A 16,599-nucleotide genomic window follows, 5' to 3' on the forward strand; every position below is an offset into this window, starting at 1 on the left:
TTCGAAATTTTATCTCGTTTTTTAAGCCTACAATTTCAAAACAACCGTTTTTTTAAATTCACCCTTTCAGTGCCCCTAACTCCCTTAATATGCATTTTCCACCCTATACTTATAGGAACTTTTTTTACTATTTTTAGGAGTACTATCACTCCCCAATTTTTTTACACCATTTCAATGACACCCTGTATATATTTTTAACGTACGCAATTACACGTCTCGTTATATTTCGTACATTAATTGTGAACTAAAGACCTAGTTTAAAGAACTATTCCTTTGGAGGAACAAGAACTAAGGAACTAGTTCCTCCCAAGGAACTAGAATTCCCACTTCTACTTCGGAGCGTTAAGACTTCAAGAGAGAAAATTCACTGATCTTGTGCGCGGAATATCTCGAATACTGCTAATTCAACGTAAAAATGATAAGAATCATTTTTGTATATTATTACATAAGCTTAATTTTTTATTTCAGGAAAAGTTTTGTAAATTGCATATTTTGGCAGATATTTGCGAAAAACTGATTTTTCGGCTATTTGGGGCCATTTATTCGGGCAAAGCCACGGCGTTACAATATTTCCCCTAAAATTACTCCCCAAAAGGTACACAATTCGCCTGAAAAGTCCCGGCCGCCGAATTAAGTGGTTTCAACCTTGATTTACTGGACTACTAAGGTATTCTGTAATTGCCTTAACAAAGTTTTATCGATAAATAATTTCCATGGATACTGATTATTTACCTTCGTATCATATTTAAGGTATTATTAATGACAGATTTGGACATATCTCATGTCGTGATTTTACCTGAGATTATTTTTGCCAGACCTAGTACCTTTTTTAATATCACAAAATGGAAGAAAGCGACTTTAGCGATAATCCAGATGAGGGTGACGAAAATCGTGAAGAAGAATTGGACCCGGACAATCCAGAACATGCATTTGCAATTATCGAAAGAGATTACAACAAGGTATGAATATAAACAAATTATTATATAAATATGATTTAAAATAGTACATACTTAGTATCAACTTGGTATTAACAATTTTGTAAGTGTATTTAACGATAAAATATGCGTTCCAGTTTCACTAATTACAGAAAGATTAAATACAAAAAATTAGTATCTAACAACAAAAATAGATTCATTTAACATTTTTTTTTTATTTCTTCTAAGTTTTTGACTTAAAATTGATTTTGACTGGAAATTAAAAAACAGGGTTTTCTACAATCATGACTTGAGTACAAAAACGAAACTTGCAGTGTACCAAGCAATTATAATTCCCACCATGTTATATGGAAGCGAAACCTGGGTGCCGTACCGCCGCCACATGAACGCATTAAACAAGTTGCAGCAGAGACACCTTAGGCAACTGTTAAGAATCCGATGATTCCATCATGTCTCAAACGTATCGGTCCTTGAAAAAGCTAACTGCGAGAGTATTGAAGGCATGGTACAAAATCCCGCTTAAAATGGGCTGGTCACGTATGCAGAATGGAAGAAAACCGCACACCAAAATCTCTGCTTTACGGTGAGCTTGTTGACGGTAAGAGGAGGCCGGGTGGACAACTCAAAAGATACAAGGACATTTTCCACGAAAACTTAAAAGAGATTAACATGCAGAATGAGTGGGAAAAGAAGCAGTTCACAATAGAACCCAATGGAGAAGAAATGTAAACTCAGTTAACAGCGACAACCAAAAAGTAAAGAGGCAACAAAGCAATGATATTTTTGAATGTCCGGAGTGCGGTAGGCAGATAACATCACGTATCGGGTTTTTCAGTCACAGAAAAGGTCATGAAAGAAAACACCTTTCGTCGCCACCTTCTGATGCGTGTCAAATACTCGTCAGCGAGTAATGGCAGTAGTAGTAGTGAGACTGTATGATATGAGTTATAACTCGAGAAAATGGACAATAGGTCTATAAGGTCGTAGGGATTAACTTTCCTCCTCCCAGACAATCTATAATTTAAAAAGAACTTCTGAATATTTATTCAAAAATCTCATTTTCCAGACTGTTGCCGAATTGGAACAAAACCCGGAGGTCGCCCATTTCGCCGAAGATTTCAACAAACTGTTCGAGGCCTTCTTTCAATCGTTTACCAGGCAAAAGGAAACGGAAGAAGAAAATGAAGCGTTTTGCAAATTGATAGATAAGAACCAGGAACAATTGGACGCGGCCTTCAGGCTAGCCGACGAAGATAAAACGACCATAGATACGCTGAAGCAGGAGATCAACAAGGCTTGGAAACTAGCTGACGCGGCGCACGGCAGGGAGCAGTTGGCTCAAGAAATCATAGACAATTTAAGGGCGCAAGTGGAAAATTTGAATAGGGAGATCGATTTCAAGAATATGATGAACCAAGACGGTGAAGAGTACGTATAAACTATGGAGTGTAGAGGTAAGGAGAAATAACTCTTACGGGACTTTTATTGAAAAAGTGGTCACAAAATGGGAATAATAAGGGTTCGCCAAATTACCACAGTGGCGCTAAAAACGCATGAATCTAAAAAATGAAAAGTAACCATAGATAAGAGAATAAAAATAAATATAACCAAACATTACCCAAAAAAATTTTGTTTTTATTTTTCAGAGTTTTTGAATATAAAATAATTATTGTTTATCAATATTTTGTGCTTTATTTATTATTTAACAATGGTTAAAGTGTGTGTGGTGCGAAGTTGATTGAATAGCTGATGGAAAAATAAAGAGCAACGGCAAAGCCTACATTATGTAAAATACATAATATAATTCATTATTGTATTATTTGTATTATATGTAAAAATTAGAGTCAATCAAAAGTGTATTAAACATTTTTCGTAAGATTATTGACATACATGTTACAAAGTATATTTTTACAATCCTTTTTATAAAGTTACAACCTAAATAAAATTTATTTTTAATGATTTTAAAGTTTGACAGACATGCACAAAGTTGGCATTTTTTTAAACAGGAAATACATAAAATTGTAGGTACTTTCAAGAAATATAGTTAACTGTAAGTGCTGTATTATAATAATCTATCAAAAATCAAAATCATCAGGATAATATTAGGTATTGATTTTCAGACAAGAATTAGATTACAGTAATGGTCAAAAGCATTTAGATATTGCTTTGAAATCTACAGATAAGGTATGGCAGTTTCATTTTAAAGAAAAAGATGTTAAAGTTTTATGATAAATTTGTCATCAGAAATACTGTTCACTTCAGTATTTACATAGGAAAATATTGGAGGATGAAGCTCTACCTACTGCCTCAGGTTAATTTAAATTCTGAATTGCAACAACAGCAACCATCAAGAAGGGCACCATTAAATGAATAATATACACATAAGTATTATTATACACAGAAAGAGTAATGTTATACACATAAATATTAACATTTTGTAGTGCAACAACACAATAAAAAACCAAAATATGAACACCAGCAACTAAAACAGGAACCATTAAATGAATATTATACACGTAAGTACAATTTGATCAAATAAAAAACGGCGTCAGCGATGCCTATGAAATGAAGATTGCTGTCATTTTATATGTAAAATGATATGGAGAATGTCATCGAGGTGTTCATTTCCAAGCCAACTGGACGCCGTGTTTTTTCGATCATACAGTATTATTATACACATAAATAATAATATTATACACATAAACATCCCTTGATAAAGATCAACATTTTGTAGAGCAATAACAGCATCAAATAATGGAAATAATGGACCCTACTGCTCAAATCAAAAACAAAATTTCAGCATTACCACTTTATTGGTTATATCAATAAAAGAAATTATTGAGTTTATGAGTCTAGATCCTACAAGCAAGCAGATCTATCAAATAATTTAAAATGAAGATTTATCTATTATAGTATGCATAAACACTTTGCATCTTTTATTCAATGTTGTAATGAATTAACAAATTGCAGGTAATTTATTCTAATAACGAAAAAGAAACTTTGGATCAAAAAATATTTTCTTGTGATGAGGTTTATGAATATTAAAGTCTGTTGGAAGTTTGGCCATTATGTGTTGGTATACAATTTATTTATGATGTTACAGTAGTTAAACCATCCGAGTACAAAACATGTTTAAAATCCACTATTCTTAATGAATGGCAACTACCAACTTGAGATGAAGCTAAGAGAAAGGTTCTATTGGGTGGACTACAAGGAAAAGGGACATATACATGAGGATCTAAGGAAGGGCTATAACATTACGTCTCAAGCCATGGAACAATAAGAAACGAAATTTAAAGGAAAATATTACAATACGTGGGATGCAAATTTTAGTGCAAAGAATTGAGAAAAAGAATTATTAAAAGTAGTTATAGTTACGATAGTTAAACCATCCGACTACCAAATATATTTAAAATCCACTATTCTGAATGAATAGCAACTACCAACTTGGGAGGAAGCTGCGAAAACGATTCTATTGGGTGAACTACAAGGAAGACATGAGCATCTGGAAGGGCTATAAAATTATATTATTATTTCACGTCCCAAGCCATGTTGGAATAGCTGGGAGTGAAAAAGAAGATAATACGATTCTCGTCTAGAAGTAGTTGATATTAAGGTAGTTAAGCCATCCGACTATCGAACATTTAAAATCCACTATTCTGAATGAATGGCAACTACGATGGCAAAATGTAAATAAATACTTGTACAGATATAAAATTATATTATATTGGCTTAATTTTTATACTAAATATAATGTGTTACGTTATTTTTGACCTGCATTATATTTATTTAAATCCCATATTATCAATTAAACTTTTAATAAAGTTTTCCTAATTATAATTAACATTAATTTTAAACTAAAGATTTTGATCTTGAATGAGATTTACGAAATAACTTGTGAGAAACAGTAAAAAGAGGCTCTGATATCTGAATAATCGATAATAAAACCACATATTGACTTACTTTTATACTAAATAAATGTAGGTATGAAGTTATTTTAAAGCTGCAGTAGATTTATTTTAAACCCATCACCAATTATTACTTTAAATAAAATTTGTCTTAATTATAATTACCATTAATTTTAAGCTAAAACGATAAGAATATTTTTTCGTCGTCTTGAATGACATTTGCGAAATAACTTATGAGAAACAATAAAAAAGGGCCTAGTCTATTGCTGCTGAATAAAAATCTGTAATTTATTTCATGCAACATGAAAATAAAATTGTATTTTTTTTTAAACCCGCGGCTTCGCGTTTGCTTCACGTCAAATATTAGAGAACAACGGCATACGGTCGAGTCGGCCGCTCCTGGCACGTATACGTAGACGTAAAGAATCTTTTACGTGTATAAAAAATAGAAAATATAAGAAATGCGCATGCGTACGTAAACGTTTACGTGTTTGTAGGCCGATTCGACCGTATGCCGTTGTTCTCTATTTATTTCTTGAATCATCTGTTCGGCGCATGTCTTAAATTTTAGAATCTTGCTACAGCAGCGCCATTCTAATTCTTCCCTTTTTTTGACCATTTTTTAATGCACGGAGTTATTTCTCCTTACCTCTACACTCCATAGTATAAACTCTAATCAAATAATTAACATTAGTTAAATGTTTTTATTTAAATTGAAAATGTAATTTGAAAAAAAAATAATGATGTATTAGTTCTCTGATCATTATCAAGTTTATCATTGTATAAAAGAGGAAGAAGTTTATAGGATTGGTGCCTATAAATTCCTTAAACAGTGCTGCCACCAACGGAGAATCTTGTAAAGTACCGACCTATACAAATAGGTACACGAGCTTAAATAGCGAGTACACGAAATATTTGTTATAATATTAATTGAAAAGTATTAGTCAGTGAAATTTGTGAAAATTCTAAAAAAATAATAAGGTAAATCTTTTTATATATCCAGATTGTCTAACATACAGGATGTTTCAAAAAACATATGCCATCATCTCTCGTGGGAGGTTCCTCACATAAAAATAAGATTTATTTTTCACATCAACATAGTCCGATTCTAATTTGTTTCGTAGCTACAGGATTGGTAAGTAAGTAAGTAAGTAAGCTACAGGATGTTAAAGTCTTAGTATTTTTTTGATTTATTATAATTTTCTTCCAAGTACTCTTAGCGTTTGGAATGAAATTCCTTAGAATTTATAGTAACTTTTACCCTTAGGTAAAAGTTACTATAAATTAATATTTTTAAACTAAAAAATTCTCGACATATTCACCAGGGATGTGCATATGAGTTATCACTGGAATATTTTTTCTAAAAAAGCATGTACGCCACTGACTTTTTTCTCTTGTTAGCAAAATAGTTTTAGCAGTTTAATGCCGATTAAAAGTTGTCTCTTGATACTTTGTCGGTTTCTTGATGAGATAAACACAATTTTATTAATTTGCCTTGATCCAAGTCTAATTTCAACCTTTTAAAAATAATAATACCGTTAACTTCCCAAGTAACAAAATTCCGACTTCCAACTAGTTTTGACTACGCGCAACGTTGAAATTGGTACTTTTTCCTGCCCCATGCATACCCAAACTTCAAATTACGTAGCCAAAACGTCGCTACGACGTTGCACTTAAACAGTTGTATATTTTGACCCCTAACAACGTTGGTAAACGTTGTAGGGCACAACGTTGTTAGAAGTGGGGTTTTATACCGTTGTCATTACGTCGCCAGAAGGCATGTTTATTGTACTACAGAATAACAAACGTAGTACAACGTTGTGCAACGTACTTTTAAATTACGAGTTTACACTCGTAATTTACGTTGTATTACGTTGTAGTTAGTATGTACTTATGTACATATTAACTACAACGTAATACAACGTTTCATTAAACGACCCAAAGCAACTTCAAGATTATAAATTATAACCAATTACTACGTTGGATTACGGCGACGAGCGCGACGATATCGATTTTTGTTGTGGAAGCGGAACTATCTACACCTAACCTCACAAAAATTCTGTACTGTACTGTCACAGAGCAATTGGTTAGGTATTTTTTCTGTGGTACTTACTGTGTAAAGCGAAAAGAAGATGTATAGGAAAAAAGTATATAAATACTCTACAACTTTTTATAGAAAAAGGAAAAAGTATTTAGAAGAAAGTCAGCGAGCAAGTCAGTGTCTGAAAAATGAAGTGGAAATAACGAGTTTATGTTCGTCATCCACATCCTCGCAATGTGCTACAAGTGGTAGCTTATCATCAATGGATACTATAGAAATAAATACAGTACAGCTGAAGCCCATACAACAGAGGAATACTATGAGAATAATGATCCTCCAGAAGAGCAGTCAACTGAAATTCATCCTGACGTCTTTTCGACCAAAAGATAAAAACATTTTTAAGTCAGTGGAGTGTACAAAATAATATATCCCATTCAGCTGTAAACTAGCTTTTAAAAGGATTATCATCTTGTGCAACAATACTTCCTGTACGGCTTTTTTAACAATAAATAAATAGAAATGCTGATCTAATGTCAGCGATCTTATTAACGAGTATGTGACCACCACCACCAAAGGATGACCGGCTTTCTTCTTTATTTTATTTTTCTTTGGTAAAAAAGAGCACTGTAAGAAGGAATTTTGTTATTTACCTCCTAGATGTCGGTAGGGTTCAGAGGTCCTATTACGTCAAAGCAGGTGTCAATTTCTGAACCAAAGGTTGGCATAGGTGAGCTAAAGGTCGGTTACCGCACCTTATGCACTATATTGGTATTTTAAAGGTTGCGTTAGGCAATTCCGCCATTTTAATACGATTTATCTTTTCGTGCGTTGTGGACGAATCGAATAAAATATCAGAAACCACAAAATACTGCGAATTTCGTTAAAAATCTGTATCTGTTAGGGTTGTAAGCTAATTTTTCTGATAGATTTCGTATATTTGTCTCAAACTTAAACAAAAAAAAAGTTAGGTTAACCAAGTAAACTATAATTTTAAAATTAAAACTAGGAAATTAAAAAGGGGCTTTGCCATATTTCGAAGTATCATGGTACTTTCAACAGTAAACTAATCTTCGTTGATGAATTTCAATTGCCGACATTTCAAAACTTTGCAGATTTGTCGAAGTTAAATTCACCTAGTTATTTCTTAATGGAGCATAATATATTCCATTTCTAATTCATACATCATTCATTTTGGTTTCCCCATGGTTGAATATAGTAATATTTGACGACGAATGTTTTTAACTCTAACCCCAAAATATCGCGAATCGGCATGAAAAACAACTTTTAGCACACGACGTACTACGTCACCTCAAACAATGTCGCCAACGTTGGCGACGTTGTAGCGACCCTAAAAACAAACACCATTTTGGAGCAAATATGGGTCGCTTAGACGTCGCTTCGACGTTGTCCGGCAACGTTGGGTTGCTCCTGGCGACGTTGTGATTACGTTGAACAACGTAATTTTGCTACTTGGGTTGCTAATGTTTTAAATAAGTACTCAATGATTTCTCATCAAAAAATATGACAAAAATTTAGACTATGGAAATGCATACTTTTAGAGTTACAGGATGTTAAAACATTTTAAAATTAGAGGTTTTTCGTAATTATCTTAAGTACCATTATTTTTTATTTGAAACTGCTGTAGGTTTCACTTACCAGTACTAACAACTAATAGTAATAATATTTAATAATAAATTAGGTAAAATACATTATAATTAATTTATTAATTTTATTTTTAATTTTATTAATTGTGATTAATAAAATTGCGCTCGTCTCATCAAGGAGGCAGAATTCAACAAAATATCAAGAGATAACTTTTATTTGATTAATTGACATTAAATGGTCTACACAATTTTGGTATCAAAAGAAAAAAGTCAGTGGCGTACATGTTTTTTTTTTGAAAAATATTCCAGTGATAACCCATATGCAAGTCACTGGTGAATATGTTGACAATTTTTTAGCTTTAAAATATGTCGCATTTATAGTAACTTTTACCCTCAAAATTTCATTCGAATCACTATAAGTACTTAAAATTATAATAAATCGAAAGATTATTAAGACTTTAACACCCTGTAGCTACGAAACAAAGCAGAATCGGACCTATGTTGATATGAAAAATAAATAAATTTTTACGTGAGGAATTTCTCCACGAGAGATGGCACATGTTTGATATAATATATACAACACCCTGTATAAAAAGCGTATATTTTATGATGGTTATTATAATTCAAGCTAACATAGGCTGTCCAATTAGCTCGTGTGTCACGGCCTTGAATATTTACTCCCATTTACTATTCTTACTAGAGACATTTTTTGTTAAAGAAATGTCAATCGTAGATTATTATATTATGAATTTTATCTACAACCGTTTTTTACATCGCTATTTTTTTAGTATTTCAGTTACGTTATGAGATTCATAACACAACTAGTGGTGTTATGGTACACAACTAGTTTTTATAATAATGAACAATGACAACTACGAACATCTAAATATATTAATTTTTGATACAAATTCCTGCTACTGATTATTATAAATATTAATAACACATTTTTTACACTTCTTCAAAACAATTCTAATTTTTAAAATAATTTTTCTGTGCAAAAAGTGCTCGCGTTTACTTGACAGGGCAAACTGAGTTTTCAGAAAAAAAATGTGACAAATGTCATAGTTAAAGGTGTTACAGGTGGGCGACTAATAAACGAAAATTAAAACAGCATTTTCTTATTTTTCGGTTGTAGATAAAACGTTGTACATGACACGTGCGTTTAAACATGAGTACAACTATGGAGTGTAGAGGTAAGGAGAAATAACTCCGTGCATCAAAAAAAGGGAAGAATTAGGATGGCGCTGCTGTAGCAAGATCCTAAAATTTAAGACATGCGCCGAACATTTTAGAACAGATGATTCAAGACATAAATATTTGACGTGAAGCAAACGCGAAGCCGCGAGTTTCAAAAACATACAATTTTATTTTCATGTTGCATGAAATAAATTACAGATTTTTATTCAGCAGCAATAGACTAGGCCCTTTTTTTATCGTTTCTCATAAGTTATTTCGCAAATGTCATTCAAGACGACGAAAAGATATTCTGGTCGTTTTAGCTTAAAATTAATGGTAATTATAATTAAGAAAAAAATTATTTAAAGTAATAATTGGTGATGGGTTTACAATAAATATAATGCAGCTTTAAAATAACTTCATACCTACATTTATTTAGTATAAAAGTAAGTCAATATGTGGTTTTATTATCGATTATTCAGAAGCAAAAGACTGAGCGTCTTTTTTATTGTTTTTCATAAGTTATTTCGTAAATCTCATTCAACATGAAAAAGCTTTAGTTTAAAATTAATGTTAATTATAATTAGGAAAACTTTATTTGAAGTTTAATTGATGATATGGGATTTAAATAAATATAATGCAGGTCAAAAATAACGTAATACATTTTATTTAGTATAAAAATTAAGCCAATATTATGTAATTTTATACTGTACAAGTAGTTATTTACGTTTTGCTCTATCGTAGTTGCCATTCATTCAGAATAGTGGATTTTAAATGTTCGATAGTCGGATGACTTAACTACCTTAATATCAACTACTTCTAGACAAGAATCGTGTGCAGTATTATCTTCTTTTTCACTCCCAGCTATTCCAACATGGCTTGGGACGTGAAATAATATAATTTTATAGCCCTTCCAGATGCTCATGTCTTCCTTGTAGTTCACCCAATAGAATCGTTCTCGTAGCTTCCTCCCAAGTTGGTAGTTGCTATTCATTCAGAATAGTGGATTTTAAATATATTTGGTAGTCGGATGGTTTAACTATCGTAACAATAACTACTTTTAATAATTCTTTTTCTCAATTCTTTGCACTATAATTTGCATCCCACGTATTGTAATATTTTCCTTTGAATTTCGTTTCCTATTGTTCCATGGCTTGAGACGTAATGTTATAGCCCTTCCAGATCCTCATGTATATGTCCCTTTTCCTTGTAGTCCACCCAATAGAACCTTTCTCTTAGCTTCCTCTCAAGTTGGTAGTTGCCATTCATTAAGAATAGTGGATTTTAAACATGTTTCGTACTCGGATGGTTTAACTACTGTAACATCATAAATAAATTGTATACCAACACATAATGGCCAAACTTCAACAGACTTTAATATTCATAAACCTCATCAGAAGAAAATATTTTTGATCCAAAGTTTTTTTTTTTCATTATTAGAATAAATCTTCATTTAAAATTATGTGATACATCTGCTTGCTTGTAGGATCTAGACTCATAAACTCAATAATTTCTTTTATTGATATAGCCAATAAAGTGGTAATGCTGAAATTTTGTTTTTGATTTGAGCAATAGAGTCCATTATTTCCATTATTTGATGCTGTTATTGCTCTACAAAATGTTGATCTTTATCAAGGGATGTTTATGTGTATAATATTACTATTTATGTGTATAACTGTATGATCGAAAAACACGGCGTCCAGTTGGCTTGGAAATGAACATCTCGATGACATTCTCCATATCATTTTACATAAAAAATGACAGCAATCTTCATTTCATAGGCATCGCTGACGCCGTTTTTTATTCGATCAAATTGTACTTACGTGTATAATATTCATTTAATGGTTCCTGTTTTAGTTGCTGGTGTTCATATTTTGGTTTTTTATTCTGTTGTTGCTCTACAAAATGTTAATATTTATGTGTATAACATTACTCTTTCTGTGTATAATAATACTTATGTGTATAATATTCATTTAATGGTGCCCTTCTTGCTTGTTGCTGTTGTTGCAATTCAGAATTTAAATTAACCTGAGGCAGTAGGTAGAGCTTCATCCTCCAATATTTTCCTATGTAAATACTGAAGTGGACAGTATTTCTGATGACAATTTTATCACAAACTTCAACATCTTGTTCTTTAAAATGAAACTGCCATACCTTATCTGTAGATTTCAAAGCAATATCTAAATGCTTTTGACCATCACTGTAATCTAATTCTTGTCTGAAAATCAATACCTAATATTATCCTGATGATTTTGATTTTTGATAGATTATTAAAATACAGCACTTACAGTTAACTATATTTCTTCAAAGTACCTACAATTTTATGTATTTCCTACTTTTACTTGTTTAAAAAAATGCCAACAATTTATGCATGTCTGTCAAACTTTAAAATCATTAAAAATAAATTTTATTTAGGTTGTAACTTTATAAAAAGGATTGTAAAAATATACTTTGTAACATGTATGTTAATAATCTTACGAAAAATGTTTACTACACTTTTGATTGACTCTAATTTTTACATATAATACAAATAATACAATATTGAATTATATTATGTATTTTCCATACCGTAGGCTTTGCCTTTGCTCTTTATTTTTCCATCAGCTATTCAATCAACTTCGCACCACACACACTTTAACCATTGTTAAATAATAAATAAAGCACAAAATATTGATAAACAATAATTATTTTATATTCAACAACTCTGTCTAAAAAATAAAAACAAAACTTTTTTTGGGTAATGTTTGGTTATATTTATTTTTATTCTCTTACACATTCTCTTATCTATGGTTAGTTTTCATTTTTTTAGATTCATGCGTTTTTAGCGCCACTGTGGTCATTTGGCGAATCCTTATTCTTCCCATTTTGTGACCACTTTTTCAATAAAAGTCCCGTAAGAGTTGTTTCTCCTTACCTCTACACTCCATAATTACAACACTCGTGTGATTTGGTTTGGTTAATCGTTCACACTTTTTGTAATCATGTTCGTATATAAACACACTTGTACTGTAAATAACTATTACATATTGATTTCATATTATGAGTAGAACCGTCAGTTTCAGTAAATAAAAATAAATACTTGATTTATATAAAATCTACATGGGAGTGTTAGTATTTTATGGAAATAAAATTTCACAGAGGCTCTTCAACACAAATATATGCGGTTAACAAAAAACATAATGTTCCATAACTCTTATGGTTTCGAAAGTTACAAATAAAAATAATTTCAATTACTATACCGTAGTTCTGCTTTCAATCGACAGAGTGAGTGGTTGCCGAAGACAGTGTTGTCAGAACTACTGATTAATCCGTAGATTTACGGATTTTGGGTACAGTGCGTTAATAATACGGATTTTCTATCATTAAACAATTTAATATAATATTATATTATTAAACAAAGAACGGCGTCAGAGTTGGCTTGGAAATAAAGATCGCTGTTATTTCATATGTAAAATATTATTGTAAATGTCAATAATCGTCATTTCCAAGCCAACTAATCGACTTTTTTCGATCATACGATATATTCAGTACCTATAAAGGAATTTATATTTTTGTTGTTTATTTTATGTTTAACGCGAATAAATTTTCAATACATTAACGCGGATTTTTCATTCAAAGATATTTTTGTTAAACGTATTACAGATATTACACATTTTAATATGGCAACAGTGTCGCTTTTAGATCTACACCGTCTTCGATATACCTTCACTGGCCGATTTAGAGGAAATAAGTATTTTATGTGTTGACCGCAGAACGATTGGTGTCTCCATCGTACAGCACTTAAGACGTAGGGGGAAATCAAATCAGCCTTGTCACGAATTCGCCCATTAGGTGGCTATCTTCCCAATTCTTTCAATCAACGATAATAATTTAATTTTAAGGTTCATTTAAAATAATCCTAGCATTATTATTATACCCTATGATCGAAAATAAAACGACGTCTTTTAACTAAAAGTTGACATAAAACTTACAATTTATTAAGATTAAATTTTATTTAATTTAAAAATAATTTTACTCAATATAAAAATAATTACAACCTTCTTAAGGCCAACTGGCAGAAAACGTCATAAAAAAATATAGAAGAGTACGGGTAAACCAAGTAAATGCGTCTAGGGCTTGACCTCGCCAAAAATTATCATCGATTGTCATTCCCCAGCCGTCCTTGACGTCGTTTTTTTCAATCGTATGGTATTATAACATTATAAGAGTTACACTTATCAATTGATTAAAAATGATTCTATTTTTTCCATTTAGTATGCCATAGTATCGAACTATGGCATATTTTATTAAAATACAAATCTGTAAATATAGAGGGGGGGAAATGACCAAAAACAAGGATGGATTGGAGAGAGAACGCGATAAGCTGATAAACGAAGTGACTCAACTGAGTACCAAACTGTACAACGCCCTCAATTATCAAGAAGAGTTAGAGAAAAAGAATTCTGACGCTGATCTTCGTCTCAACGAGATATCAGGACAATTAGAGGTTAGTATTCGGAATTATAAGTTGACAGTGTAATTCGCCAAAAGAAGAAATTTACATTAGAAAATAGTTGTAGAATTTTTCCCGCGTTACCTTCAAGGTGTAAAATGCTCCCACAATAGTCCTCCTCAAAGTCTGGGAAAAATTCGGCTACATGTGAAAGATTGGTACCCAATATCGGCCGATTCTTGTAGCCGATACGTGCGACGAGGCTAAATCTAAAATAATTTTTCTAACGCTTCGTCCTACGTGGGAGACCAAAGCGCGCGATTCGGGCGGTGCGAGCGACGCGTATTTATCAAACAACATTTTCTTACGAAGCTGTCCTAGGTAGGAGATGGGCGCGACTAACGCTTCGTCCTACGTGGGCGACAAAAGCAGGCGATTCGGGCGATGGGAGCGACAAGTGTTTTTTCAAACACCGTTTTCTTCTGAAATCGTCCTGCGTCGGCAATGCAGAACACCTTTATAAGCGTAGATAACAGAGCTAATTCATAAGTTTCATAAGAAATTATTATTTGTTCATAAGAAAACGTTTTTTGATAAGGCCGCGTCGCTCGCATCGCCCGCTTTTGTCTCCCACATAGGACGAAGCGTAAAACGGCATGGTAGACGATTGAAATATGTCGCGCATGCGTCGCTCGCTCGCTTTTGTCTGCCACGTAGGACGAAGCGTAATACTTTATACGAGGGTTTTTTATATTTTGAATATTAGAGGTATTAGAGGTAGAAAAAAATTGTGTGTGCACTATGTGCGCATATTTGAAGTGGAACTTCGTACTAACAGCTATTAAATTGAAGGATTGGAAGGATATAGTTGGTTAGGTTGTGTTTTTTAAGAATGCATTTTATAAACTTCAAAAAAAAGAGTTAATATAAAACCGTATAGTACTCTAGCTTTATAAATTTATGTTTTTTTTTCATTTTTATTCAAAAACGATAATTCTATTACCCGGCCGGATAGCTGTGGCCATTAAACCAAAATACTACTACATCTATATATCCGACTACTACTAACTGCTACTAACCAACAATTTGTTTTGTGTAGTCTATGGTCTGTTTTTGTTTAAATGTTTTGTTCAAAGATTATTCATGTTGGGGATTTATTTTTAAATTAATGTTAATCGTTAGGTAACCAGTAAACTCATAGAATATGTATTTCTTTTGCATAATCAAAATTGCCACTCTAAATTTTAAATAACCAAATTGTCACTCTAAATCGCTGTCTTTTTTAGACAGATGTCACTTGTCTTGTCATTATTCAATCCATTATTCTAAATTCTCAGAATATTGCTAACAAACTACTTCCCATAGACTAATGTCACGTACTAGAGATAGATTGGACACTGATATAAAACAAATAAGTCCATCATTTAGAGCCACCTGGTGATCCGGAAGAAACTAATGGAGAGTTTTAGCATAACATAATTTTAGCGTTCCGTTGTTTATTAACGCTAACCAAACCGGTAACGTTATTCAAGCGCAAAATTATTCCTTGTAAAATATAAAATAATAAATATAGACTTGTTTACTATATTTTATGTTTTATTTGATCATTAAAAGTGTAACACATTCAAAACTAAAAATAAAATTATGAAAACATACATTTTAAACACCAACAATAGAGCACATACCGCCTATTTTTTTGATTTAACAAATAAATTATAATATAGTATAGACTAGTACTTAACTATTACTAAAAATACTATATTACCAACTATGTACTTACTTATTTATGATTAAACATTTTTTTTAGTTTGTTCATAAATGTATTATTTCTCTAGTCTAAAATGTCTTTAATAAAAATGTTTAGTATCCAGCACGAAAATAATGATCGACTGTAAATATCAAAATGCACAAATGAATAAAAACATAAACTATAAACACAAATCACCGAACTTTCCGGCAAATCAGGAATATCTGAATTAATAATTATTTAAAAATGATTTAAAAATAACTTGACGGATCACCAACATTTTGACAACTAGACCATAGACGGTAGTAAATATAGAGGCTGTTATGTCACCTTCATATATAAATTAGAAACCTGTACTTTAATGTCTTTTGCGCCACCTGGCGATGCAGAAGAAACTAAATTTTTAGTTCCATAAAATTACTATTGAGTGTCTAGGACCTGCTATTTCCATACCTCAAACGTTTTCTATTATATTAACCCATACCAATCTCTGATAGTTTTCGAAATAAAAAAATAAAAGATGTGTAAAGTTGGCAAAAACATGATCTTGAATAATTATATTGGTTAAATCATAAATTCGGCATATTGAAAGCTAAAATTTGTTACTTTTAGCTTAACTAAAATCTGTCTAAATCAACTGATTGGATATCAAATAGGGAGGTCAGAAAAAAATAATTATTTCCGTTTGTTATAAAGTCGTTCAAATTATTGTTATTTTAAATTCAAGCCTATGTATATTATTTAAAAAATCGAAAC

The 16,599-nt window shown here is 31.7% G+C and overlaps 1 protein-coding gene and 2 long non-coding RNA genes across 6 annotated transcripts in view; 2 read left to right on the plus strand and 1 right to left on the minus strand.

Moving 5' to 3' along the window:
* Positions 1–775: 775 nt before the first annotated feature.
* LOC115883449 (cilia- and flagella-associated protein 58-like) overlaps positions 776–16,599 on the plus strand; it is a 33,824-nt gene continuing 18,000 nt past the window's right edge. For both annotated transcript variants that reach the window (XR_004050383.1, XM_030901815.1), the window contains exons 1-3: positions 776–959; positions 2,002–2,363; positions 13,976–14,150. Coding sequence is in view for 1 of the 2 variants with exons in the window: in XM_030901815.1 (XP_030757675.1) it covers positions 843–959; positions 2,002–2,363; positions 13,976–14,150 (654 nt within the window). In the remaining variant the exon portion in view is untranslated. The remainder of the gene's footprint in view (positions 960–2,001; positions 2,364–13,975; positions 14,151–16,599) is intronic.
* LOC115883453 lies at positions 2,946–4,223 on the plus strand. Of its 2 annotated transcripts, XR_004050387.1 has the most exons (4): positions 2,946–3,119; positions 3,198–3,451; positions 3,670–3,847; positions 3,906–4,223. It is a non-coding gene; the product is annotated as an uncharacterized LOC115883453 (long non-coding RNA). The 2 variants fall into 2 exon arrangements; XR_004050386.1 differs by having other exon boundaries at positions 3,670–4,223.
* On the minus strand, positions 11,240–12,357 carry LOC115883452. Of its 2 annotated transcripts, none has more exons than XR_004050385.1 (3): positions 12,233–12,357; positions 11,488–11,882; positions 11,240–11,275 (listed from the first exon to the last, which is right to left on the minus strand). It is a non-coding gene; the product is annotated as an uncharacterized LOC115883452 (long non-coding RNA). The 2 variants fall into 2 exon arrangements; XR_004050384.1 differs by lacking the exon at positions 12,233–12,357 and having other exon boundaries at positions 11,488–11,562; positions 11,619–12,023.

Source organism: Sitophilus oryzae, unplaced genomic scaffold (assembly GCF_002938485.1).
Source record: "Sitophilus oryzae breed Bouriz unplaced genomic scaffold, Soryzae_2.0 scaffold_1903_pilon_pilon, whole genome shotgun sequence".
NCBI lineage: Eukaryota > Metazoa > Arthropoda > Insecta > Coleoptera > Curculionidae > Sitophilus > Sitophilus oryzae.